This window comes from Gadus macrocephalus, chromosome 14 (assembly GCF_031168955.1).
Source record: "Gadus macrocephalus chromosome 14, ASM3116895v1".
Taxonomy (NCBI): Eukaryota; Metazoa; Chordata; class Actinopteri; order Gadiformes; family Gadidae; genus Gadus; species Gadus macrocephalus.
The window spans coordinates 5014888-5042729 of record NC_082395.1 but is presented as its reverse complement, the minus strand read 5'-3'; the positions used below and the strand labels follow the sequence as shown (position 1 = coordinate 5042729).

Below are 27842 nucleotides of genomic sequence, written 5' to 3'. Positions count from 1 at the left end.
GAGACTGCGATAAGTCAAGCTGGCTCTAGGTCAGTTTTTTCTTTGATGGGAATATGAATGATAATTGTTGAGGAATACCTTGATTTGCCAACCTTGTAATTGTTTTCATTTGTGGTTCAGACTGATCTCGCCAGATTGTTTTACGCCAGATTTGTATTAAGATAGGGTTTCACCTCTAATGAAGGTTTCATTCGTTATCGGACTGAACTGAAAATTACGATTATGCTTTAACTTGACAGAGTTATTTGAATAAGGTGAGCTGTAGAAAACATGGACTACACATGGCATTGACCACAAGCTGGACAATTGAGGGACACACAACACACAGCCCAACGATTACAGTCTTTCTGCCTTTGCATGTTGTGGAACAACTGCTCTGAGCACTGTAATCAGCATTTGCTTCTTATTATTGATGCTTAATATTTTCTGTCTGTCATCAGTACTGCTGAAGGTCAAGTGAAAAGGGTCACGGTTGGCCACTGCATAAAGTATTTATATCTAGTACTTAGGTGTATTTGCATATGTTTTCATGTTGCATGTATTTATATATGTTTGTCTTCATAAACATGTCGTTATGTTTTAGTCCTCCCCTACATATTGACCTAGACTGGGTTTGATGTGTGGGGCATTTGTACTACAAATCCAAGCAGTACCCACAATAACCGAGTGAGGGGCTAGTGAGTCATTTTCTACAGCTCCTCTGCTTTGAGTGACTCGGGTTTGTGGGACTGTAACGTTAGGTGAGTCGCTCATTCAAATCAGTATCTCTTTCTATTTCGGTCATCACGTGAATGGGTTATTCTAACTATCTAACCCTGATATTGGTCTTCGCTGGAAACCACCGATGCGATGATTGACTGTGGACGAGTGGAAAGGCTCGGTTCCGCCGCCCAGCTGTGTTAGCCTGCTAGCCTCACCTCTCAGCCTTGAATGGCTTGTTAGCTACCCATGCTAAGTGACACAGAGGAGAGCCGACCCCGGTGTCTTCATCAAGGCCTATAGGATCTATAGATTGTACACGACAGCTGGGCTAGCCAAATTTTTTTTAAAACGTGTTTGAACACCACAGCCATCCATGGATTTTGTACATAAAGCCAACACCGTGTCTGACTGCCTGCTTGGCTTCAAGAAGGACGAGTCCGGCTGGAAGACCTGCAAGAAGTCGGTAAATGACTGATGTTTTTTTTGTATTCACTAGATCTTTTGTTATTCGTGTAAGGTCACTCTGACATCCTGATTCCTCGTCTTGGATGAATAAAGCACGGCGTGTCTTATTTGATCAGGTCTTATGGACGACTGAATGGTGTCCCATGTGTTTAATATTTGATCACTTTATCCTCACTGGTTCAGCGAAACACAGTCATGACAGTGTCCATCGATCTCCATCCCTGATCCGAAAGCTGATCACCAGCCTGTGTGCACATTATAAAATCCCCCCGACAGGAGGGTCGACGTGGATTAAAAGTAAAAAAATATTTATACCCCCGCCCCGATCATGTCATAAATTGTCGCAAACTACGATAAGTAATAACGAAGAATGCTGTGTGAACTTCGGCCTGTGCGTCCAATAAACCACAATGCCGCAAGTGTTAAGTCGTCCCAACAAAACCAAATGTCACGTTACACTTATTAAAACCTCCCCATTTGGCCACATCCATCATGAAGGGAGGACAGAATATGGCTGCTGTCTGCCACGTCTCCTCCTGGATTTTATGAATGAATGGTTCATCAGTGAAGGGATCGTTTTGCTGTTGCACATACCTTTGGTGCAAAAACGTCAAAGGTGACCCGTTTAGGGAGAGTCTGGGCTGTACAATGTACCATGTGATTCAAAAGGTGACGTTGACCCCTACTCCAGTTTGTAATGAAGCTGCAGGTGAAACGGAGCCAGTCCAATCTCACTGCTGTATGGCGTCTTGTATGTTATGTAGGTTTATCTGTTTGGATGAATTGTTTTGTTACAATGCATGAATAAACCACCTGCACAAGATACGTGACCCCACTATCTGAACTGGCCATTCTGCCTTCAATAGTTAATCAATAATTCATATCTCCTTTATAGAATGATGTCATCGTCTCCTGGCGTCCCTCCACTGAGTTCCCAGGAAATGTGTGAGTTTATACTCTACCCCTAAATGTTGAACTGGTAATTATAGCTGAAGGTCGTTTTCCACTGAAGCACACAGTTGCATGATGTTGTTTGTTCTGCTCTTTGACGTCTGTTTGTTCATAATGACGTAATAGCTCGGACAATAAGGGCATGCTAGTCGCATACACCGCAGCGTGTACATTCCTTTTTATATCTGTCCTACTTCTCCGACGCCGTGTCCTGTGTTGTGTGACTGCAGCTATAAGGGGGAGGGGGTGATCAATGGCAGCAAGGAGAAGGTGTGGGAGTGCCTTGAGCCAGTGCCGGGTGGACTCAGGGTGAAATGGGACAACAACGTCAAGAAGTTTGAGCTTCTGGAACAAGTGACAGAGGTGCGTGGAAACCATCAGGTTAAACGGGTTACGGGTACTGCATTATGCTTTGTTACGTTCATTTGTCTGTTCACACTTTCTTTGACGTTTGACCCAAACCAGTGCTTACATTCTGAAGACCCTCGTAATAATGTGATACACCTATGCTGTGCAGAAAGCTTTTGGACAGGTTTATCAAGGAGGCTGGATAAGTTTGGACTATCTCTGTCTCTCCCCCCCCCCCCCCTTCCTCAGATCATCTCGGTCTGCAGAACGGTGACCCCGTCGGCAGCCATGGGCATCATCGCTCCACGAGACTTCGTGGACGTTGTGCAGATAAAGCAATATGAAGACGGCACCATCTCTTCGAACGGTAAGCCTAGCCTCTAGACTGTCTCCTCTTGCAGTATTCGCAGTGTACTGTGATGTGAGTAAGGCCTCTGACTGAGCACGAGCAGCGCATGCTTCTGTCCCAGTTGTAGTATGGCTATTTAATGTTATTGTACCTGCATAACCTAAATGGCTTCCTGTCGCAGAACGGACTCTTTGCCAAGGGGCTAAAGACCGTTCCTTCTTTAAAGCCTGTTTAACTTTAAGTGTGGACTCTGACTCAAGCGCACTATATGCGCCCAATCCCAGTTACCGGACTCACAGACTTTGATGAGCGTTCTCACGAAATTATCAAGGCTTTAGGGCTGTCCCAATTACGAATTCCAAAGGGCGTGAGGGTTTGAGTCCACACTTACCGAGCCCTTTCTGTGAGTCTGCATAAGTGCAGACTTAGGGACACCTAAGGGAATTACCCACAGTTCAAGCGTTGTGACATTTACCGCGGAGACCATAGGGTATTCCAGAATTTAGGAAGGTAAACAACAAGACTGTCAATGCGCGACCAGATGGGAATTTCTGCCTTTTTTTTAGTAAGCCGGATCATTTGGATCAGCTCACCAACAAGAGCCGGCTCTTTTGGCTCCCAAACGGCTCTTCATATAACTAATTATACCTTTTATAATTCAGCCAAATGTAGCCCGTCCTGACTTATGAGTATGTGTAGGCCAATAATCACCTAATTCAATACATCCTTTATACTGAAGTATTCAAAAATATAAATTATATTTTCTAATTCATTAAATTGTTGGAGCCGATTGTTTTCATTACTTTTACAAAAAAAAAGAAGAAGCGAATTCTCAAACCGGCTAGTGTCAGCAGCATCTTTGTCATTAAACGTTGCCAAACGTGTGCTCTCGTGAAGTGCTGTCCCAATCCCATATATACCTATCTGAGCCCATCCATGTGGCCTCACGCACTCACTCACTTAGCACCTGAGATTAAGTCTGTGAGTCCTTAGTCCTTAGTCCTCAGGGCTCGCTTTGGGATCGGGCCATTGTGTCAAAGGTCTAAGGTTCAAGGTTAGCTACTGACCACTGCTACTGACGGGAAAAACGCTTTAGATGTTTAAGAATCCTCTTTTCCTGAAATGATGTTATGACCATTTCAGATTAAAAACGTCCAAATGTTTGGGATGTTTCTAACAATAATGTATCGCTGAACCATATTTACTGTCCTCACTGTTCTTATTTGAGGACTGGGACTCCTGATCCTGTCTAATGTCTGAACGTGCACCTCTTTTCCTCTGCCCCCCCCCCGACAGCCACCAACGTGGTCCACCCCGGCTGCCCCCCCCAGTCAGGCTTTGTGAGGGGCTTCAACCACACCTGTGGCTGTATCTGTGTCCCTATCTCAGGGTGAGTACAGGGCCCCGGCGACCGCATGCTGGGTCCTGCTGGCCCTCTTGCTATGTCGAAATGGAAAGATAAATGTTCATGAGAACAATGAGGGTAAGAATAAACACAATCATATCGGGCCTTATGCAATCATTAGCCAACAGTGCCTGGCTTGTTGCAAGAACAATATTGTCCAGGGTGACCCTGGTGCGTTGGACAATTTGACGTTGGTCAAATTATTTCGTTTTTTATATCTATTGGTTTGCTCTCCACTAAATCAACCCCAGAACATTTTTTTTAATGGACATAAAAGAAACCTCAAGTGGCTGTCCAGTTTGCCCACAGTGGGGCAGCATTGAGCCACAGCCCCGGAAGAGCCTAAGCATTGTGTCGCCAGCTGTTTTCTTCTGACTTCTCATGTCCACGTCGCTCCCCTCTCCTCTCCTCCCCTCTCCTCCCCTCTCCCCTCCCCTCTCCCCTCTCCTCTCCTTGGTTCTCCAGAGAGCCCAACAAGACGCAGGTGTTCAGCTTCTTCCAGACGGACCTGGGCGGTCTACTCCCACGCTCCGTGGTGGACTCCTTCTTCCCCTCCAGCATGGTCGAGTTCTACAGCAACCTGGCCAAGGCTGTGAAGTCCCTTAAGGACCACTGAGAGCGGCCCCCGCCTCCCAGGCCCAGCTAACAGGTCACGCCTACTGTTGAATCCAGTAGATTATCATTTAGCTCCCGTTTGTTTTTTATAATCCCTGCCGTGTGTCTAAATCCGTGTATGCAGTGTTCTCTCGTTGCTCTCACCCTGGCGTTCCACTTCTACTTTCCCCTTCCTGTTCACTGCATAGTTGTTACACAGTAAAAACATGCATGTTGCATGTGACCTTGATACTAAACCCTGGGACCCTGGAATCAGTTTCCATGGCAGGGCAGTGAGGTATACCTCATTTTTCTGTTGTTTTTGCCTTGCACTTGAAGACGTTTGATGGTTCTTTTGTTGGTTATACTGTACCCCAGGACATCGGCCCCCCTCCTTCCAGTATACAGTACTTTAATATCAAAGCACAGATTGAGGCACCTCTATTACTTGTGGTTTGCATCTATTGACACTAAAACGACAATGACTCATGGATAGGTTGATCCATCCAAAAAAGGTGCAAGCTTTTGTTTTTAAAACAGGAATACCAAACTACACTACATTGCTATACTGAGTGTTGTACATTCCCTTTACTACTCGATGTCCATGGGCTATTTTTGTGTCTTTGCTGCACACACATTGAGCTGAGCTTTTATCAAAGGTCAGAGGTTACTGAGATATTCTTTACTTCTGTCTCAAAGCCACCGTGTAGACTACCCTCGTGTTTGAATCCTTGTAAAAAAAAAAAAAAAAAAACACAAAGCGTGTATTTTGCGTTAAATCTTATTTAAACTGGCACACAAAGCCAATTTCTTCTAAATTATCTTAGAAGCACTTTATAATTCCAAAATGTAACAAATGTTTTGCTCCCAAAAAAATAAACGTCAGGCCCAGTTAGCGTTCAGGTTCAAGGGGTTCAAGAGAGTTCAGGTCAAGTGCTTGACAAAATGACAAAATCAGAGGCCTTGCGATTTAAGATATGTCAGTATGTCAGACAGGGGGTATGGCGGTACGAGTTGAGGTAAGGTAAAGATCAGTGTTCTGTTTGACTGGTGGCCTACCAGCAATAAGATGCTGGTGGTCCGACTTGCATGCATCATTTTCCATTTACAAATATGATAAGCCATATAAGGTAACATCTTTTTTTAACAATTATTGTATCATTATTTTCAAACTAAAAGTCCCTTTTATTAACTTTGATCCCATAAGGATATTCTTAATGATAATGACAACCTTTAGTAGTGCATTCTACTGTTTGTGTTTTGTGTGCTTGGCTCCCTGTTGATTCTTTTACCAATTCCAATTAATTTATTCATCCCGGGAGAAATTATTTTGGTTGCGATTTCTCCATTCCAGGTAATAGAAAATGGGATACATGTAATATTTTCACTTGTGTCTCTGAGATGTGTACATGCTTGAATATGTTATTGACTTGAAATGGTAAATACAGGTGGCTGCTAAACTAAAAGAAACACGACAAGAATATGAGGTATAATAATGCAGTATACAAATGCGAATATGAATAATCATGACCTGGGGAGTGAATTTTACCTTGTGGACTGAAAGATTTTTAATCCATATAAAATAAGTGGTGGGATTGTTCCAGAAAATAGAAAATAATGTTGTTAAATGGAGAGCGAAGGCCCAAAGCACTGCCATTAATCAACCATGCAGATGGCATTCCCATGGTTACAGGTAAACAACCTGGTCTGACCAATTTCAGACAATTAGTCTGTGTTTCTTATAATTTTGTAGTTTGCTGTGTGGATCTTGGGTACGTTTTTGACAAAGTGATGAAGTCAAGAGTGTTTTTGGCCATTTATGCAAGATCAAAAATGTTACTGTTATATCAATTCCATTTTGTGATGTTTTCATCCAATTGAAAACAACTGCTGCTAAAGAGAGTGGCCCATGTTAAGTTTTACATGTATATTCAGCACATACAATAGACTGTTTACCTAGTACTACACTGTACCAAAATAATTTGTTCTTCTGTTTTTGTAAAGCACCAGCATTGTCATTAAATTACCAATCAGAATACATTTGAGTTTCGACAATTCTCATTAAAACAATATTCAGACCATCAAAATGTACTTTTTTCCCATATTTGGAATGAAGAGTTAAAACTGTGGCCCTTTAAAGTTTGAAATATGGTTTCTTTATCTTTTTTATATAAGTATTTTATCATTACGAGGCTTTATTTTATTTACATCAATACATTGAAATTACATTTAAACCGACATTTTGCAACCTTGTGTCTGCAGCCACAACTATTGTTAAAACGAATCGGGTTAAAAATTTGTGTAATTAAATAATATTAATAACAGTCTCCACCCATGACTGAATTGACGAATTGAAGAAAAAGTCAAAATGTTTTTGTTTGTTTTTTTGCAGAAACGATGGTTGCAGTGAAAAAGGTAAAAAGTGCAGGCTTAAGTGTAGCTGATTGATAATGCATGCACACAAGGAGGCCACAACTGGAAAGTGCTTAACAGTCTTCTCATTTGTCAATGGCAACCAGTGACACTGACTGACATCCTGACATTTTCAAACTTAAACTCTGATAAAAAATAAAATAGTACCCATATGTCTTTCTTCTAGTTCATACAATACTACCGTACATATGATTTGATATTAATACATTTGGTTGAAAAAAAATGTTTTGAGCTTTATGCAATTGCAAACTCACTGAAATAGAAACTAGCGCTAACAAGGTACCCGAAAGCGTCGCTGGTGTGGCAGAAGAAAAGCTGAACCATCTAAATCAACCAGCAGTGCAGCTCACTCCTCCGCTGCTCACTACCCCGATGGCTTCGATCTTTGGTTTGTTATCGAGGCAAGAAGTCATGGGAAAACAAGTGCAACATTTGTCCCCCCTGCTCCCATGTTCCATTTGAAGCTCGCTCGATGTACAGCAAAAGGATCTTGTCGCTGGTCATTCGGCGTCGGCCCTCCGTCTGATCACAGCTGTGATGGGTTCTTGAGGCAGGGCCTTGATGATGTTCCAGGCCTCGAAGCGCGTCATGTCCTGGAGATTCGTTCCTTGGACCTCCAGAAGCTCGTCTCCACACTGCAGGCCGCTCTCCTCAGCTACACCGCCTGAAGGGTGCGTGTAAAACATGGCTCAGGGCATAGCATTGGACATCATTAAATTATACGGCATGCATCCATTTCACTCTCGCATGAAAATACTACAACACATTCGATTCGAATCTAGAATATGTTATTTAAGATTGTGGCCTCGCTTGGCCCCAACGTATTTATTTGTTGGAGGTGGTCATGTGAGTCGGCTGTTCCACCTAATCGTCTGATTAAATTGCATCGCCGACAGAAGAACCCACGCATCAGTTACAGTCAGATTAAGGTTTTTAACAGGCTTACCTGCATAGATCCGGTTAATGAGCAGCGGCCTGTCTCCGTTGAGGGAGCCTTTCCCTCCTTCCAGGGTGAAGCCCACCCCGCCGGCAGACTTGTCTATGGTGACGTGCACTGGAGGACCTACTGTGTCAACACACCACAATGTGTCCTGTTAGACGGCATCTCTCTTTGGACAAACAGCAGGTGATGCAATTGTTTTTAATGTAAAAGTTGAACCATATTAGTAATGGAAAACATTTCCGAGATTTTTTTTTTAGGATAACAAATATATTGCTTTCATCTCTTAACTGAATTGGTGTGGTAACCCGATTCCAGAAATTAATATTATGTTTTCCAGTAGAGTATATCCAATCAGGGGGGGGGGGCAAAATAGGAATTACAGGGCATGATTAAATTTGATAGTGATTATTTGTATTTCGCATTTTCATTCTTCGTTTTTATGAAGAAACTCACAGGAGCCGAGGTCTTGCTCCCCCTTGCAGCTCCCCTGCCGTGCCTCCGTGCCCCCCCTGCCCACAGCGTCGGCCTCCCCCCTCCTCCGGACCACCACCACGGCCACCCTCATGGTGCGGGCGAGGCGCACGGCGGCGGTGACCTCGGCGTGGGCGGCGTTGTGGAGCGACTGCCCGTTCACGGACAGCACCTCGTCCCCCTTCACGATGGTGCCCTCCTGGGCAGCCAGGCCGTCGGGGAACACCTTGTGGACCTGGGCCGAGGGGGGAACCCACGGGGGGGGGGGGGGGGGAGGGAGGGTTAAGATACAGTACGGTTGACTTTGTGTACTACTGAGTCAACAACATGGAGGCAGTTCTGAGTTCCCTCACTGTAGCGGCCTTGTTCTCGTGGTCGGACCCCCCAGCCACGCTGAAGCCCAGCCCGGCCCCCTCGTCCTTGTGCAGGACCACCACGTGGATTTCCTCCAGGGTCTGTGAGGAGGAAGCACAGGTGAGTACCGGCGATGATGCCTCTCAAAGGGTTCGTGGTCGGGAGGTGTTTGACTCGGGTTCCGGTCAAACTGGTACTTGTTTGTCTTTTTGGAGACGTAGGTTTTCTGAAGGTTGGTGTTTGGGGCGCATCCACAAGGCCCACTTTCAATGAGTCACTCTATCCTACAATGATCTCTATTCACAGAGGCAGTCCCAGTGTGCTGGCCTGAAGACACATGTTGGCCTTTCTGGTTATTGGCTCAGTTTAGAGGCCTGGATATGCTTGGATTACCCTTGCCTTTGAGCCACGTTTAGTTTGCATGATTCTGGTCAAGAGGCACAACTTTTGCATCTAACTTCAAATGTTTGACTCCAGTTCTTTTACAAATTACATAAATATGTGTTACATAAACACCCTGCTTTATTGTATAATATGTAAATTGCCTCACTTTCTGATTTGCAGGAATGTATTTCATTGGAAAGGCTAAGTCCAACATTAAGAAATGAAAAACATTTTTCTTTATAATTTATCATTTTGAGCTTCTATAAGTGCTATTATCAGTGTCAACATCCTAGATTGGGCAAATGCAAATGCATTTGAACAAAGTGGTGGTCATTTCAAGACATGTTATATTTACAAATATCGTGAAGGGAAAGTGTTGGTCATTTGACAACTGTACCTTCAGCATCTCCACACTGAGAGATTTGACTTCCTGGATCATGCTGTTTATCTTGTCTGAGGGGATGGCTGAAATGACTGAGCGAGCACTAGCAGACATCTCTGTGGCATCCTCAGCCGTTCCCCCCTCCCCTACATTAATGGTACACTCCCTCAGCTTGGCCAAGCTGTGAAAAACAAACAACACAGACCAACATCATGTTCAGATGATATTCAAAGTTGACACGACGCACGTCATACCCACACGTAAAGGTATTGAGTGTTTGTGTTTTTGTGTAGATAATTGAGTATAATCCACTTCTCCCTCGGAGAAATGATAGAACTGATCTCAACAGGAAGTTTAAAAAAAACCTTGCAAACTTGGCCACTTCCGTACAAATCGGAACCAGATGCAAGTCTGCTTTTTGAGAGCTCCCATTCATACTGTTATTCTTGTTGCGTAACTGCTTGGAAAGATTTGTGTTTGTACCACAGTAAGGCTTTCTAATGAATTACCTGCATAAGATACAATAATTATAAAATATAATAAGATATATAGAACAAAAACATAGTGTGCTAACTCTGCCTAATTTAGTTATGAATACTTTCCAGGCAACACCAGTAACTTTCAAAGTAACTCACATACACCTCCACCTTTGCCATCACAACCGTCAAGATTAGTCCTTTGCCATTCAGGACAGGACAGACGGAACAGAACGGTCTACACTAAATGTCCCTCTTTGTCATCCTTCCTTAAATGACACTTTTTAGGGTAATCCCCACCCTGAGGGATCAAGCTGTAATATTACCTGACTGAGAAGCCCTTGTCATCCCTCTCTGGTTCTTCAGTCGCAGGTGAATCTGTTTCCAGACAGTCCCAGTCACTGTCAGAGATGGAAGGATCTGAGGACAGCCGATGTTTTCTCAGGCCAGCGTCACATGCTGATGTTGACATAGAATACATCAACGCTTGGCACATCTGGAGGATAGAATAAAATATGAAAGAATGGATATATGCAAATGGAATATAAAACAGATTTGAACGGTTACAGCGATATTGATCCTCAGTGCTGACTGTACAAAAAGTGACACTCTTTTTGCTTGTCCCAATTATTTTTTTTTGAATAGATCGAAATATAAATATATTTGCACTGCAATCAATACTGGTAGGATGCAAATTAGTTGTGGCAGCACTGAGAATCATTTGACTAAGTATGTTTTAAAGGGGAACTACAAGCTAGACCGTATTTGTGAGTTGCGTTGCTTTGAGTTTTCTCATCCAAGAGAATACTGCTTCAGACGTGTCTAAAAAAAATTGCGGCCCCAAGATCTAACCCAATGAGGGTTCAATAAAAGAATGGAGAAAAGTTGGACCATTGATGTTAGTTATTTTTTAAAGCAAGTGTATGAAGCAGTTCTCTCTTAAATTAGAAATAAGCCAGGCTTGACGTTTCCCATTAAACATGGGGAACTTCATGATTATCCTAACCAGGACACAATGATACCTGATCACTGAAAGCCATGATTCTCTCCATGCCTTCTGGCTCAGTGTCCATCAGAGGGGTATTCTCCATGGTCAGCAAGGCATCCAGGGGTTGGCTGTCTGTTTCCAAGGTTGGCTCAGTGGTTGGGAAGTGTTCCCTCTTCTCTTCCCCATTCTGGCTGTCTTCTTCGGGAGTGTTGTAGGTACCTGGGCTCGGTTTCATCCGAGAGACTCGAATGGGCTTGATCAATCCACTTTGTTGTACTTCTCCCAGGATTACCTCTGGCTGCTTTCTGAGTGGTGTTGTAGCCATCTCACCTTCATCAAGAACAACAGTGGAATCTCCACCTGTCCCTTCAGCTGGATTAGCATCACTCTCCTCACTCTCCTGGACATGTGCTGCAGAGGTGTCGATGGGGGCAAGGGAGACTATTGGTAAACGCTCCACAGTTTGGGGATCGGTCACCCCAGGAGAGGGGCCGGTGGCTGAATAATTGGGACTGCAGGGTGGGGAAGAGATGACCACATGGTCATCTGGTCTTCCTTCTGAAGAAGGGCTATTGATTGTACATGGCATATTGATTTCAATGTGCTCATGTATATGTTCTTCTTTGGCACGACGGTCACTCCTGGGAGTTTTCACCATGAGGGGTAAGGAGGCGGATGGCGCCAGAGGCCTTCTGTTGGCCATATTCTCTCTGGGCCCAGGACTGGAGAAGGTCTCAAATGAGTTGATCTTCTCTTTGAAGGACAGGTTAGCCGTCGATGAAGTGGATCTCGGACTCTGTGCAAAGGGTCTGGTGAGTCCAAACGTTTGCTTCTGTTCCGTCGATCTAGGTAGCTCCCTCTGGTAATGCTTGCTCTGGATACTCTTCAGGCTCTGACGTATCCAGGCTGGCTTAGGGGCCACCGGGGGGGCCTTCTTCGCCTCCGTTGGGTCCTCAGGTTTTGGTTGCATGGTCAGGTTGGAAGCAGACTCTGACAGAGACTCAGTGGCCAAACCGTTGAGGTCGTCCTCGGCGACCGGGCCGTTTGTGTCGCGTCGGAGCGAGTCGTGGTCACCGGGGTCCATCGCGACTCTGCTGCCTGCGGGGTGCCGAGGTGGTCGGTCGTCGGGGGAGCTTCCAGAAAGACGAACCCAGGGGTCGCTCGACAGCGTGTCTTGTAGGTGTTGCTCGACGCGATACTGCCTTCGTAGAGCTGCTCTCTTGTGGCGGGAGCAGGATTGGGCTAAGCAATAACCTGCAGACACCAAAGCACGACAGTAGTTGAGGAGAAAATGGAGAGGCGTTGGCACGTGTCATTCAGATGAACTGTGGAACTATTGGATCGATATTAAACAATACAATATAGCACGGGGAAGCGATTACTGTGTGCTGACGCTTTAGCTCATGCTGTAATGCATCGATAATTTTAACTTCTCTTTCTAGTTTGGCTTTCTCGTTTGCTTTTAATTTTAGGTAACATACGTCTGACTAATCAATCAATCAGATGTTCCTCAAAATGCTACCATAATCAATTAGAAAGCTTACACAACTTAACCAATCGTAATACTACTCTTACCTCTGTTTGGACTGCACAGAGAGTTCTGCAGCTGGTCGGGCGAGAGGGTTGTGGATTCTTGGAGCTTGAGAGCTTTTCGACTTCCCTCTGAGAGTTTGGTTTCTTGTTCTCCTTCCTGGTGCACGTACAGGAAGTGTTAGTGAGTTTATCGTTTGTCTCAGCGGCCGCAGAGAGCTGTGGTAATGTAACATCCTTCCGCTGCATCTCGCATCCATATGCATCAACACAAGCAGCATGCAGTCAGTGTAATTCAATCACTAAAAGCTGTTGGCCATTACCTTAGAATAACAAGGCCGATGCACTGGGAAACAGGGAAAGCACTTTGGAGGTGCTCAGGCACACACATGCACATAAATTAATGCATAAGTCAGCCCATGTACGGAAGTTCATATATGCACAAGAATACAATTATCCATAATGGAAAATGGAAAACATTACGGGAAATGCATTCAAAGAAATAATGACTGACACAACATTAACCATGCATTATTAAACTCAAATGTAGCATTCATAGTAAGTCACACATGCTGCATGGTTACTAGTGTGTGAGGTGTGAATTATAAAAAAGGGCATGATCTAGAAAATATCGCAGCCTTTGCTATGCAAAGCGTTTTGATACTTACTATGTCCATACATGTAGGACATAGTGAAACAAGTCAGATTGAAAAAGTGTGAATTTTACCAAGAAGGAACTAAAGGTTCAGAAGACCACAACAACCTTTCACACACAACATCAAGCTTGGAGCAGGTGTTCACAGAATAGAGATAGTGGATGTTACATACACTTCTAAAGATCAAGCGAAGGATCTTTCTCAAGGCCTTGTATACACTGCTGAAGAACTGAAGACAATGGGAGGACAGTTTCGGAGGGTTAGACGCTGAATGTCAGCACTAAAGAGGAATTAGTCACACAGCAGTTAAACAGGTTGCAGATGCATCTCTGTTCTGTCTACGAGCGTGGCAGTTGACAGTTATAGTTCGGAGAAAGGGAACTCCAGAGAGAGAACAAGAGAGAGAATGATAGTGACAGAATAACATGCAGACTGAGGGAGAACCCCCCCATCCGGGATGGTGTTGCTCAACACTCACAGCTACCGTTTATAAGGTCTGCACCCAGAACAGATCTCAGTATGTTGTAAGCCGCGCCCAAAACAAATAAATAATAAAGGCTTACTAATTGCACTATCATGGTAGCAACTATTAAGAATTCATACAAAATGTATCTTTGAAAATATTTTTGGGCGAAAAACACAACATGTATGTTCTACGATAGTAAGGCTTGTGCAGGAGTGTGTTTTATTGAGCACCTGGCATCTGTTGGCGGGCGAGAGAGCGGGCCCCTTCTCTTTGACCGGGGACCCCCTGCTGGAGCCGCTGGAGTCCCCGGCGTAGCCCTCCTCGCTGGTCACATCCGGGGCCCGGCAGTACCGCCTGGGGAGGGCGTGCTGTCTGCTCTTGGACTGAACACGCATGGACAGACCAAGCCCCACCCCCCAACGCTGTTAACATGAGTCTTTCTGCTGCTAATCCTGACTGTTTTCCAAAATCATCAACGCCAGATTTCATGATGGATCCCATAACTATGAAGTCATTTTTTATCAGATGCATTAATAGTAGATTCGAACACTAAGGAGAAGGTAGGGGGTACGGCATGTCTTGCAAAGATGCTTCTAGGATAGGCTGCAGACATTAGGGATCAAACCCAGTACCTTTTTGCTGAGAGTTTAAACTCAGGCTCTTGCTAGTGCTAGAGCCTGAGTTTAAACTCAGGCTCTTGCTAGTGCTAGAGCCTAGCCACTACAACCATCCTGCCCAACCTCTTACTAGAGCATCATGCTCTGCATGCTGGTTATAATCCAGTGCCCCCTCTCAAGAAATCCTCAGATGACTCGCTAGACCATGGATAGGCTCAGCATGCTGGTTGTAATCCAGAGCCAACATGGTCAGGTCCGGTTACCTTGCTGGCCCTGAATGACAGACTGAAGGCCTGCTGTCCGGGGTGGGTGGCAGCAGCAGCAGCAGCAGCAGCAGCAGCAGCAGCAGCAGCAGAGTTGTAGGGCACGTTGTAGTCCTCATCACAGTACAAAGGCACCGAGAGCCTGTTCTCAGCCCAGGGCTCCGACGCAGACTTCAGGAGACGAGATGAGGGAATACATTGATACACATTTGAATACTCTTAAGAGGGACTACGTTCAACAGGAAGGTAAACATGAACATACACAGACACTCATTTCATGTTCAGCTTATTCCTACACTTTTATGTTTTATTAGTGAGTTAACAGACTTTATAATCACTTGTAATCATCATTTGTATTTAATATTTACAGTGTGACTTATATTCGTTTTTGGCTTCACTTTACTTTGAGTATCTTGCAAATCACCCTCATGTGCCATTATCGTTATTCAAGTCTTTGGCTACCGTTGGCGTGTCGAGGCTGTGCAGTCGGGTGGGCGGGTTGTGGTAGGCGATGTTGACCCCCCGGTGGTTGTTGTTGTTGGGGTGATGGAGGTGGTGGTGATGGAGGTGGTGGTGGTTGTTGGTGGTGCTGTCGCTGCAGGATCGGGTCATGGTCTTCTGTGCCTTGTGGCGGATGTGGGGGCAGGACTCCAGCCTTCGTACACCTGTGGGGGGGATGGGGAGGGGAGACTCAAGAGAGGCAGAGGAAGGGAAGACGCAATCTTGAAAGTGGAGCCTGGAATTCAAGATGTCTCCTCTTTTTCCTGTTGTTTTTCTTTTATCTTTAAAGATTTGAAGACAAACTCAGATGTTGTGGTCTATCTTGTCATTTGAATCGTCTATCTAAATCTAACTGAGCACCTATTATCCAGATGTGCCATTGTATGGATCTCGTCAAATAGGGACAGAGGGGAATCAGTGGTGTTTGACTGTCGCTCTGCCACGGCAGAAGAGATGAACCCGTGTTGTGTACCATCAACACTCCACTGGCTCTTGTCCCTCCTCAGCTTGGTGTTCACCACTGCTTGGGCGATGGCGTTGTTCAGCTGCAACTCTGACACCTGAGGGACATCATACAAAGTTAGTCAACTATTCAGGCTATTCATTGCTGTTCCATCTTCCCAAGTACATTAATACTTAATTCAATTTTATTATTTATTATTTATTAATTTATTAATTTTTATTTTATTATTTTATATTCTGAAAAAATAATAATATATTCCTTAGATTATGTGTATTTTTTTTTTTAGGATTTATATATATTTTTTAGTATTGGCCACACTTCAATGAATTTTACACTTAGGGTATTAAAACTGGCCCATAATGGCTGAGTCAGGACATCACTGAACCTAAAATCAATGGCTTTACTTCCTTCTACACGCTCATCATCCTCACAAACACATGTGAACAAAATCCACATAAGAATCCAGACACTATACCTTGGGGTCTGGGTGCCTGCTGATGATGATCTGGACCGGGCCGGGGGGGCACTGGCTCAGGACCGAGTACACATCGTTCAGGGCCATGCTGTACACCACTGTGTCATTGATCTCCATGATCTCATCCCCACACCTAGGGGGGGGGGGGTGGAGCGAGGAATGGGTGGATGTGGAGTGGAGGATGGTGGTAGAGGTGGTGGAGGTGTTGTGGGGGTGACGGTGATAATAATGGTCGTGGTAATGGAGGAGGATATTGGTGATGATGGTGGTAGTGTTAATGGTGGGCAGGTGGGAGCAAAAGTTGAGCTTGTTTATGCACGCATGTAGCTGTATAAATATGTAAATATATATGTTGCATCATGAATGCATAGCGAGTCATCCGTTCACCTGAGCCTGCCGTCCATGTGAGCCACGGAGCCAGGGGAGAGGGTGTGAATGTAGATCCCAGAACAGCCTTCTCCAGAGGGGACGCAACACAGCCCGATGCCCAGGCCCACGCCGGCCTCTGGGTCAGACGCACACACACACACACGCACACACACACACACACACACACACACACACACACACACACACACACACACACACACACACACACACACACACACACACACACACACACACACACACACACACACACGTGTTTGCTATAGCCCAACGAGAGGGATGGGGTTAGGTTAATTAAGGTCATAAAACAGGAAGCCACAAACAGCAAGAGTTTTTAGTGTTTTTAGTTCAACACAAGGTTCCTCTTGCTATCAGACACCCCCACACACACACACACACACACAGGGACATTGCAGTACTGAGAGCAGAATCCCACGGTGCACGCAAGCGAGCGTCCAAGCCAAGGTTTGTGTAGCGGATAACACCTGCTGTGTTATCCTTTCTGCCACCTGCCGTAAGCATCTCTCCTCAAATATTCACACCGTAACTAACAGATCCCTCCGGGCTAACTGCTTGACCACACACCTCCTAAAGGTGGCCCTGCCTGGAATGTTACTATTTAATTTAATTTTCTACCTATTGGTCAGAGACAAACTTAGTTTAGATTCCTCTATATGTCTTGCACATATTTTGGAATTAACAATAAAGTTGATTTTGAACTTTGAAATTTGACGCTCCGCCGACCTTTCTGCAGGACCATCTCCATCACCACGCGGTCCCGGGGCTTGGCCTGCGGGCCCGCCGCCGCCACCGGCACGGCGGCGCCCATCAGGTAGCTGTAGCTGTGGCCCAGGTCGGCGCTGACCCGGGTCATTCCCGTGGTGGAGCTGCTGAGGGAGCGAGAGCGGCACAGCTGGGCCGTCTGGCCGCCGCCGCCGCACAGAGCCCCCACGCGCAGGCTGGTCCGCACCGCCAGCGTCAACAGACCCTTCTTGATTTGCTGAGAGATAGAGAGAGAGAGAGAGAGAGAGAGAGAGAGATTAATCATATGTATTAATTTAACACCTTATATTAATCATATTAATATAAGGTGTTCTATATTAATCCCAGAGGTAGTGCTGCAGCAGTTGTAAAGTAGTTATATACAGAGGCATATAAAAATCTACACACACACACACACACACACACACAATGAGACTGAGTACACGCACACAATGAGTATAAACAGGATGTGAAAGCGCAGAACATAGATCTATGACTGTGCCACTCTCTTTCATGTGTTAAAATCTCTACACTGAAAGAGAGGGGCGACAGCTGAATAACAGCGGGTTGCAAACTGCCCCCTCACCGCTAGATGAAACTAAATCCTAAACCTTTAATGTCTGCCACTTTGGCCGAGGTGTTGGGGAGGTATAAAACAGGTTTGCAATTTATTGTCTCTTCATATGAAATTGGCTCGAAACAAGTCCGCTAAAACGTAAAGGTTGTCGTCCTCCAATCGTAACATTTTTGCGGCGAAAACTGTTTCCTCTGCATATTTTCTCAACAATCACTGGCTTTGCTTATCTTGTGGCTTTTGGTAAACCAAAAATGCCACAACCGTAATCCAACCATAATAATAAACACTAATAGTTAGATATATAAACTGATTGCTTTGGGAGCCAAGACTTTACTTTGAACCTCTGTAGCGCCTCGTCGTGAGTCAGTCCCTGCAGTGGCTCCCCGTTCAGCTCCAGGATCTCATCGCCTGCACACACACACACACACACACACACACACACACACACACACACACACACACACACACACACACACACACACACACACACACACACAACCGTAGTACTGGTTAAATAGTATGTTAATAAAGCATGATGAGAATAATTTCCAAGTCTGAAGATTTAATGTTCAGAGGAGGTGTGAGTGGGATGCAAAGGTTTTAATTGTATATCTCTCATTATCCATCCCTTTCAAGGAACTAGGCGACAATAGCACATTATCTATTGACTCCCCAAGCATGTGTTTTACCGAGAGGATATAAAGGTTAGGGTTGCATTCCCTGGTCCCTCACCCTCCTGCAGTCTCCCATCGGCTGCTGCGGCTCCTCCAGGGAAGATGGTCTTCACGTAGATCCCCATCGGTCCATACATGCTGTCCTGTCCTCCCACTATGCTGAAGCCGAGACCCTTATCAACGACAACAACAAGGGAACAATCAGTGGGACAGGATGTGCTCTTCATAATGGCTAACAAAGCACAAAAGTGAAGCCAGAAGGAAAGCACCCACCACAAGCTTTGCAATAGCAATATCCGATTGGCTCCAATTGGTACCAGATGATGTCACTGGAACCAATTTGAGCCAATCGGATCAGCAAACATTTGTTGTTTACACAGAGGTCAATATCAATGAGATTAAAATAAAGAAAGTAGGGAATTATTTATTATTTACATTTTCACTATTCGGTTCCCTATTCAGTCCTTTAGCCGATGCTTGTCTCCAAACTAATTCCAGATCCATCTTATTATCAAACATGTAGGGGCTGGGGGCATGGGCTCAAGAACTATGGGGTGAGAGTGCCCCTGGCCCCCCTAGTATCCACACTCCTCGCTAAGGTTTCTTCCATCCCTGATGTGGACATCAGGGATGGATGGAACCCAGTGGCAGCCTAACCACAACACTGTCCTACTGCTGTCCCACTCCCCTCACCTTGCCCTGGCCCTTCATCAGAACCACGTTGCAGATGAAGAATGCCTGGACGTTGCTGCACGAGTGCTGGACCAACAGGGCTGAACTGAGGGACCGAGTGGCCCTGTGCACGGGCTGGAGAGGACACACACACCCACGCAAGCAGCCAGGTACATGCACACACACACACACACACACACACATAAATATGTTTAATATTGTGTTATTTAATTTTCACCTTACTTTTTCTTTACCTTATGCTTTTTCTAATTTTACTAGACGTTTTCGTCATTCATTTTCATGAATCTTTTTTTTAACTTTGCAGAGTAAAGAGCATTGACTTGGTAAAACATGTTGTTGTTGTCACGGATCGGCAACTGATTCCCTGATTCCTCACGGTGCTAAGGGTTACCTGCATGTTGGCGTGGGGGACGTCCAGCTGCTGAGACAAAGACTTCCTGTTGCCGTAGAAACCACCGTTTGGGTTCGGGTGGTCGCCGTAGAGATCCGGCGCCCTCATGATGATGGCATCCAGGTCCCCGATCCAATAAGGATGAACGCCTGGACGTGAGTACCACGGAGCGACTCAGTCACTCCTTATAGGAGGCAGCTTCAGTGTCATGGCGCGCAGGCTATTAGGTTGATAGAAACCGCTGTGGTTGTTGCACGAACGGCGATGACGTCACCGGTTTAAAGTGGCTGTGGTGGTATGGCCATGAAATATAGGTTCTACCTTTTAAGTGTATCTTTGAAGGTGTATTCTAATGCGCATCGTTTAAGTTGCATGCATTAAAAGCGATGATATCAATGGCAATGTATGCATACAGACACACATAGAGTGCTGCATTATAGATATTGGGGTTCTTACTGGTAATGTGATGTAGGTATAATACACGAATGGCTCCTACATTATAATGAGGTCATCGCCCTCCATAAAGAGAGTAACAGACAGGATAGGGGGATAGAAACAGAACAGTCCAGGGTTCACATTCATAAATGCCCTTCTGCTTCCGAGAACCAGAAGGAAATTCAATAACAAAAAAAACCTTGTCTATTAGTCTGTGAGAGAGTGCGTGTGTGTTATGCCCACGCGCCTGTGTGCGTGTGTATGTTGATGCATGTGGTAATGTATGTGTGCAGACGGCTGTCTGCTTGATACCCACTTGTAGAGCTGGCACGTGTCCGGTTGCAGTCAGTCGCGTCCACAGCTTTCGGCTCCCCTGTCTCCTCCGTCTCCCATGCTTTCTCCTCGTTCACCTCTGGGATGGCCAACTGCACACACACACACACACACACACACACACACACACACACACACACACACACACACACACACACACACACACACACACACACACACACACATTTTCAATTACATACATGCAGACACAACTCCTGCATGTGCACGACACAGCCACAATCGTCTCATCAGCTACCCAAATTCATTTTGGCTTCAAGGCCGAAGCTTGTTCCTGCCAGTAATTCAGTGCAGGCCCATCTCTGTGTCTCTTCGACGTGCAAAACGCAGTCACCGACAGCGGACCCTTGAGCTTAATCTGAGCTCAATCTTAATACCGTCTTCCTGCATACACCGGAAGACGGCGTGGTCTCAAAGACCGAGGGAACAGCAATGGCTGAGCAGAGGATATGAGAGGCGGCGGGGGGAGGCAATAGCAGAGATGGAAACACTACCTTTAGGTGGTGGCTGCTGGACGACACAAAGTCGCCGTCGGCGTAGCTGGGACCGGCGGAGGAGTCGGAGGGCGAGACGGACGCCGGGTACGGAGGTCCGTTGGTCAGACAGGAGACGCGGAGGGACTCTGGCGCCGCCGGAGCTTCCTGTGTCCAGCACATGCAATGAGACGTTAATGTGTGAGAGGTTTAAGGTTTGACCTCCCTCCCTGTTCCTGATGATCTCCTAAAGAGACACGGGCGTCCGTCTTCGGTGGGAGCATCACGCATAAGCATTAGGCGGGCGACTGCCGCGTCTTTGCTGCTGTGCTTCTGGGTATTTTATGATGGACTAGTCGAGGAGGTTTGCATGTGTGTTAATTTTTTTGCCAATTCAACTAATTAAATCACGGATGCAGAACCATAACAGCAAAGACTTGACTAGAGAGCCAAAGTGTACAGTTCAGTCTCGTACAGCCATCTACTGCAGAAGTATATTTTGGCAGTTAGCTGATGCCCCCCACCTCATCTCCTCTGTCGTCCTATTAGTAGCTCCAAAGCTGCATCTCATGGAGTTTCACAGTCCATGAGATGCAGGACTGTGATACTTTTTATCCAGTTATGCACTATAGGAAACTAGATCTTTGAGAGTGGTTTGATGAAGCCTGATTTAATGCATTGCTCATTCCAGGAATATGTTTGAAATATTTGTTTTTGCCGTATATATTCACAAAATAAATTTGAGAATTGCAGCAATTATAGTTGAAAAGAGAATCAGCTGTTCACAGAGACCTCACCTGATCCTGTTTAAATCTGGGTGTGACTTTTCCTCTCTCCATCTCTCTCTCTCTCTGTTTTATTTTATCTCTATCTCTTTTTATCTCTGTTTCTCAGTCTGTTTCCCTTTTTCTCAGTCTCTCTTATCACTTCTATGTTTCTCTCCTCACTTCTCTGTTTCTCTCCGTCTCTCTGTTTCTCTCTCTGTCTCTCTAAGCACTTCTGTTTCTCACGTTTCATTTGTCTCTTTTTCACTCTCTCTGCCAGCCAGGTTTGCCTATTGTTCTCTCTAACTCCATATCTTATGAGATGTTGTATCACAACACATTAAATCCCAAAGTCCTGGCATTATAACAATATCACACTATGAAAATAGAGTAAAAATAGCAATGTGTGATGATGCCACAAAATGTAGGACTTAATTTTATGGCGTATATCGTTTTGCACGAGTTCCAGCCCAGGCAGCTAACATCACATGTATACCCCATCTAGCCTATGGCCTTTGGTCCGTTCTGCCTGGTTATAGCCTTTGGTAACAGTGGGACGGCTCGGAATTTGGTGACAGCATGTGAGGAATTCCTGAATGCCCACCAGGCATAACCCTCACTGCCTAGAGGGTTTGAGATTTGTTATTCATAACTCAGCTTGTGTATTAATATTATGGGTTGTCATAGTTGGCCTTGTTACATGAATGCTTCTTTGTGCCATTGTTGGGTTAGCGATGTTGTTGGTGGTTGAGTATTTCGTGACCAGTGTCTCATGACGGGTCAGGATCGAAAAGCACACTTATATCACGATTAAAAAATTGAACACGTATGGTAAAAGCAAAAAAGGCAGCGTCCTCAATTACAAAACAAGCAATGACCAATGGTGAAGCGGCAAAACCCCCAGTATTGTGTCTGTGCAGTATGTGCTCGGTACCTCTGTTTGGGTTTGACCGCTGAGGTTGGCGGCGGCAGACCGGCTGCGCCCCTCCCCCCCCGGCCTTGTGTGGCCGTTCAGACACTGTCCGTTAAAAGGTGCCAGCTTGTCTGGCCTCTGGGTGTAGCAGCCTCTGTAGGGGGGGGGAGGGGGGGGGGGGAGGGGGGGGGGGGGGAGAACACATCCAGTAGAACCACTCCGTTATATCACGAAGGATCAGCTCGGTAGCACTAGAACTAGAACCAGTACCGAGCCCTGAGGTGGAAAGTGACACTCCCTTTAGTTGAAGGGAGTGAGAGTTGACGGAGGGCTGGTTTGTCTGTTTGATAGTTTTTGTTTTTGTTTACTACACTTCATGCATCGCAGATTTATGAAAGGGCTTCTACTCTGGGTGGACTTAGCAGTACGATAATAGAAATAGAAAACATACCGGTCGTATAAAATTAATGGAAAATGAGCGGCAGCAGCAGCACAACCATAATAAACACTCAAAGTTGGAAACGCATAGTGCCATAAAAAATGATGTAAAGGGAAATGAATAAAATAGTGGCAATGGTTCATTAGTGCAGTTCCCCGTGTTGGACGAAATGCTGAGCTTCCTGTGGTGGCAAGCGCTGGGTCAGGGGTGTAGGTGTGTTTTAGTACCTGTATAACTCCACTGTGTTGTGGCCTCGCTCCACACAGGCCTCTTTGTCCTGCGTCAGGCTGCTGCTATCAGACATATGGGGGCCCCGGCCCTCGTCTGTGGGCCCCGTGGCCACACACATCCTCCATATACTGCTCTCCTGGAGCACAGGGGTAACACACGCACACACACACACACACACACACACACACACACACACACACACACACACACACACACGCACACGCACACACAAACACATAAATGCCCATAGACAAGAATTACACGCACACAAACATACGTGCGCACACACAGACACACACACCCGCGCACACTGACCCACAAACACACACACAGACCCACGCACAAACACACACACACACACACACACACACACACACACACACACACACACACACACACACACACACACACTTACAAACACGTTTGTATTATAACATCAATACTCTTTCCGAATTAATGCATTGTAGACACATACAACGCACAAACAAAATGACATCCACACAAAAATACACGCAAAGACACACAAACCCCCCAGAAAAGCCACAAAGGACTGACACGGCACATGTACAGCTCCCACACGCACGGGGAGCATAAAGGGACCTCTATGCCCGCCAGCCGAGTCGGCTTTACGACCAAATCAACCTCTGGGGCTCACAGGTTGACAAGGCGAGGAAGAGCGAGAATGAAGCAGCAACCTTTTATAGGTCGGACCCATCCTGCACCGCATCGCATGGAGGCCGTCTTTATGGGCCCGCCACGCACACACACTTAGACCGGCCCCCGGGGGGTTCAGCACACTCTCCCCCGAACGATGAGCTCCATAATGGGCTTTGTGTGTTCTTTAGAGGGCACGCGGAGATATACGTCCTCCTGGGTAATGGAGGCCATAGAAAACACTGGGGTAGTTACACCGCCCAGCGCGTCTGGACTGAAACACACGGTGACGGGGGTGTTGCTCTAGTATTCATTAGAAATAGGAAGTCCATTTTTTTATACACTATCTTCAATCAGATATGGGAAAATAGCAGGAGAGATGACCTGATAACACTCTGCAATCAGGGTCTATTAATTGACCATTCATTTGTATTAGTTAATGCGGTAATAAGCATTATTATATAAATATGCCATTGGTTAAGATGTGAGGGATAGTGGGTTTGAGTTGGTTTCAGGGTTAAGAGGTCAGGATTAACCCTTATCCTAACCCTATCATATAGTTAGAACATTAGACCAGCTAACTGTAAATGAGTTAGTTCATGCTTATTACTACATTTACTAATGTCAATGTACCCTGACTGTACCCTTGTACCCTTACTGTAAAGTGTAACCAATTAACTGATACATTTTTGCATACATTTTCCGCATACATAATCGCACATAATTATATGGAATTGTTATGTAATCCTGCTAGTTGCAATACATTGTTTGTTCACCTAGAAATGCCCCTATATTTCAAAAGGGAACATTATTAATTTCCTTTGCTTTTACAAGAACATGCTGGTTTATCGCTGTGTCTGAGTTAAATAAAATGATTTGTCATCGCACATGAAAAGGCCCAGATGGAAAAGCGTAGACAGAATTGAATTCTGAACTGTTTTCACATGATCATAGAGGAGAGATTGTACATGCAGGCTCAGACTCACTTAGTGTGTAATTCACTCACCCTGTGACGTAAATCCCTGGCATCACTGTGCTAAGATGACAGAGGACGGAGTAGTGATTTGTGGTTTGGGTGTTTGACTCCTGGCCGAAAGGTTTTGGGTTCGAAGCCCAATGTCCACAGTCTATGAGCAAGGTTCCAATCCCATACCTGCTCATTAAAGACACTTATCTAGTAAAACGGTCGGTCTCAGCTGCTTCGGCTTAAATTGTCTCGTAAATGAAAAAACACGGAATGGACAGAGTTCAAGGTCAATTCTATGGTGCATTGTAGCTATTACAGTGGGCGCTATAGCAAAACTAATCAGTTAGACAGGTATAATTCCTTATCTTAACTTTACGCTGACCTAATGTTATCTTTTCGTTTAGGGAGTTTTACGAATACATCAATGATATCTACCCAAAAGTTGTTCGACAAGGGGTTATTTTTAAACCGGGCAGTTTAATAGGTTAGCGGTTTTGTTAGCCGTCAGTGGAATGTCCTGTGTGAGTGCCGTGTGAGTTGTGATGTGGTAATGATGTGAACAAGAGGCGCCTTTGTTCCTAAAGGGTAATCAGACAGTGCAGCCAGCTGCGGCTCGCGCTCTTCCAACACACAGGGTCATGTGCACCACTGCGTTCTGCCACACCATAATACCCCACCATAATACCACACCATAATACCCGGATGGCTGTGAATGATGTGCTAAGTAACTCTGTATGCAGTAACTGTATGATGCTAATGAATGATAAATGGCGCTATGCAAAGAAGCTCTTTGTCATTCTATTGGATGCACTGTTGAACACAAACACAGAGCGAATACACGCACTGCATTCATTTGACAGTAAACAAAAGCTTGATGTTTGACTAGAATAGAGTGTTGATATAAAACGCTTTAAAACACAAATCGATATCTCCAGCTAGTGAGTTAGTTACCCTCTGAAAACCCTCAGGGCCTCTTCAGCAAAGTCAGCAGTCCTCAACATGCCAACTGGCCTGCTGCCTGGTTATCTGCACTGATTCATGTCTGGGGTCACCCTCAGTGAAGTAAGGCAGTAAGGCAATTCCTTCCTCCTTTGAGTCGGATGAATCAGATGCTTTTCCTGGCCCTAGGCTTCATAACCAAGGCCCCCCCCCAAGTGTCAATACTGGAAATGCAACGAGACTGTGACATTCTTTGTAGCGTGTTCTAAGAAGAGTCTGATCACACGCAGCGCGTAGCTATCAATAGACGAGCACAACGTACGTTCACAGGAGCAGCAAATGAACTAAGTGGAGGCGGTGAATGTTTGATAGCGTTGGCAGACGGAAAAAAACAATCTCTTCTTACTTTGATGCTGAATGTCCTCCGGAGGCTCCGCTTGTGCTCCCTGAGGTCCTCAGAGTGGGGGTACGGATGTTTGGGGCTCTCCGTGCCTCGCTGGGTCCCCGGTGAGGACTGCTGGCCCTTCACCGTCAGCGGCCCCTGAGCCGGGTCCATCGCCCAGCTCGGACCCCCCGTCTGCCCCGGGATGACGGGATCACCCCCGTCCCCGGCACCCCAGGTCCTCTCCTCCGGCTCGGGAAAGTCGTCGCTGGTCTTGGAGTGGCACAGGATCAGAGACCTGCGCCGCCACAGAGGAGAGGGAATCAATGTTAAGAGCACCACAACAAACGACGTTCCTACAGGAAGTAAGAAGCACCAAAAGGAACGATAAGAAGCAGGGAAAAAAGAACGATAAGAAGAAGAAGAAAACAAACAAAAGCCATGGTTCAGCCTCCTCCAGACATTCCTGCCAGAGGATTCCATGAAGCTTCCTGGCTGTTTCCCAACAACAACAACAACAACAACAACAACAACCACAACAAGAGAACACGAGCGCATAACTTGTTACCCCAGGTTGCACCTCTTGCCACCACCACCACCACCACCACCACCACCACCACCACCGTGACCCACCTGGAGAGCATGGCCAGTCGGTTGGACCTGTGGCTGTGGCCGCTGGGGCTGCTGCAGCCGTCTCCTAGCATGCCCGGCTCCCTGCCCCGTCGCTCCGTCCTGCGAGCCGCGGTGAGCTCCGCCGCCCCGGCCGCCCCACTCTGCTGCGTCTGCCTCTGCTGCTGCGTCTGCCTCTGCTGCTGCTGCTGCCTCTGCTGCTGGGAGTGCGTCTGGGGCATTGCTGTGGGCGCGAGCTGCTGACCGTGCGTGTGTCCCATGTGAAAAAAATGAAACACACCCTGCTTCTTCTCCTCCTCCTCCTCCTCCTCCTCCTCCTCCTCCTCCTGCTGCTGCTCTTCCTCCTCCTCCTCCTCCTCCTCCTCCTCCTCTACCTCCTCCTCCTATCTGAGCCCGGCTGGAAGAAGTGAAATGGAGAGGAGGGACACTCTGAAAGCCAATTAGAAAATTCAGTTAGAGGAGAAAGCATCTGAGCGTCTGGGATGCTGTGTGTGTGTGTGTGTGTGTGTGTGTGTGTGTGTGTGTGTGTGTGTGTGTGTGTGTGTGTGTGTGTGTGTGTGTGTGTGTGTGTGTGTGTGTGTGTGTGTGTGTGTGTGTGTGTGTGTGTGTGTGCGCGCGTGCGTGTATGTATTTGTGTGTGTGTGTATTTGTGCATGTGTGTGTGTGTGCGCATGTGTGCATGTAATTTAGTGTGTGTGTGTGTGGGTGCATGCGATAAGTGACTCAATGCGATAAGAGTGCTTTTCTTTCCGGGATTCGAAAAAAAAAAAAGTAATGTTTTCTCTGTTCTACTCCTGACCAGAACATAAGCAGACGGTTGTTGCACGCAATCCCTCAACGTCTCTCACACACACACACACACACACACACACACACACACACACACACACACACACACACACACACACACACACACACACGCACACGCAAATACACAAACGCATTACGCAGGCGCAGTACACAC

General features: G+C 46.0%; 2 protein-coding genes across 3 annotated transcripts; one reads left to right on the top strand and one right to left on the bottom strand.

Moving 5' to 3' along the window:
- Window positions 1–45: 45 nt before the first annotated feature.
- Window positions 46–6854, top strand: stard5 (StAR-related lipid transfer (START) domain containing 5). Its single transcript, XM_060071566.1, has 7 exons — window positions 46–740; window positions 1070–1165; window positions 2063–2112; window positions 2349–2481; window positions 2716–2833; window positions 4112–4205; window positions 4686–6854. The coding sequence occupies exons 2-7, from the start codon at window positions 1076–1078 to the stop codon at window positions 4834–4836; spliced, it is 636 nt and encodes a 211-aa protein (XP_059927549.1). The 5' UTR covers window positions 46–740; window positions 1070–1075; the 3' UTR covers window positions 4837–6854.
- il16 (interleukin 16) lies at window positions 5558–27146 on the bottom strand. Of its 2 annotated transcripts, none has more exons than XM_060071561.1 (25): window positions 26882–27146; window positions 26273–26546; window positions 23303–23442; window positions 22658–22790; window positions 20981–21127; window positions 20452–20560; window positions 19701–19849; window positions 19310–19423; window positions 18675–18789; window positions 18277–18350; window positions 17348–17603; window positions 16604–16721; window positions 16217–16349; window positions 15751–15838; window positions 15240–15442; window positions 14778–14948; window positions 14128–14280; window positions 12821–12935; window positions 11280–12499; window positions 10584–10753; window positions 9797–9962; window positions 9015–9116; window positions 8644–8896; window positions 8194–8310; window positions 5558–7911 (listed from the first exon to the last, which is right to left on the bottom strand). In XM_060071561.1, exons 1-25 carry the CDS (start codon window positions 27136–27138, stop codon window positions 7748–7750), a joined length of 4941 nt encoding a protein of 1646 aa, XP_059927544.1. In that variant the 5' UTR covers window positions 27139–27146; the 3' UTR covers window positions 5558–7747. The 2 variants fall into 2 exon arrangements, with proteins under 2 accessions (XP_059927544.1, XP_059927543.1); XM_060071560.1 differs by having other exon boundaries at window positions 8194–8313; window positions 26882–27145.
- Between the last annotated feature and the right edge of the window lie 696 nt (window positions 27147–27842).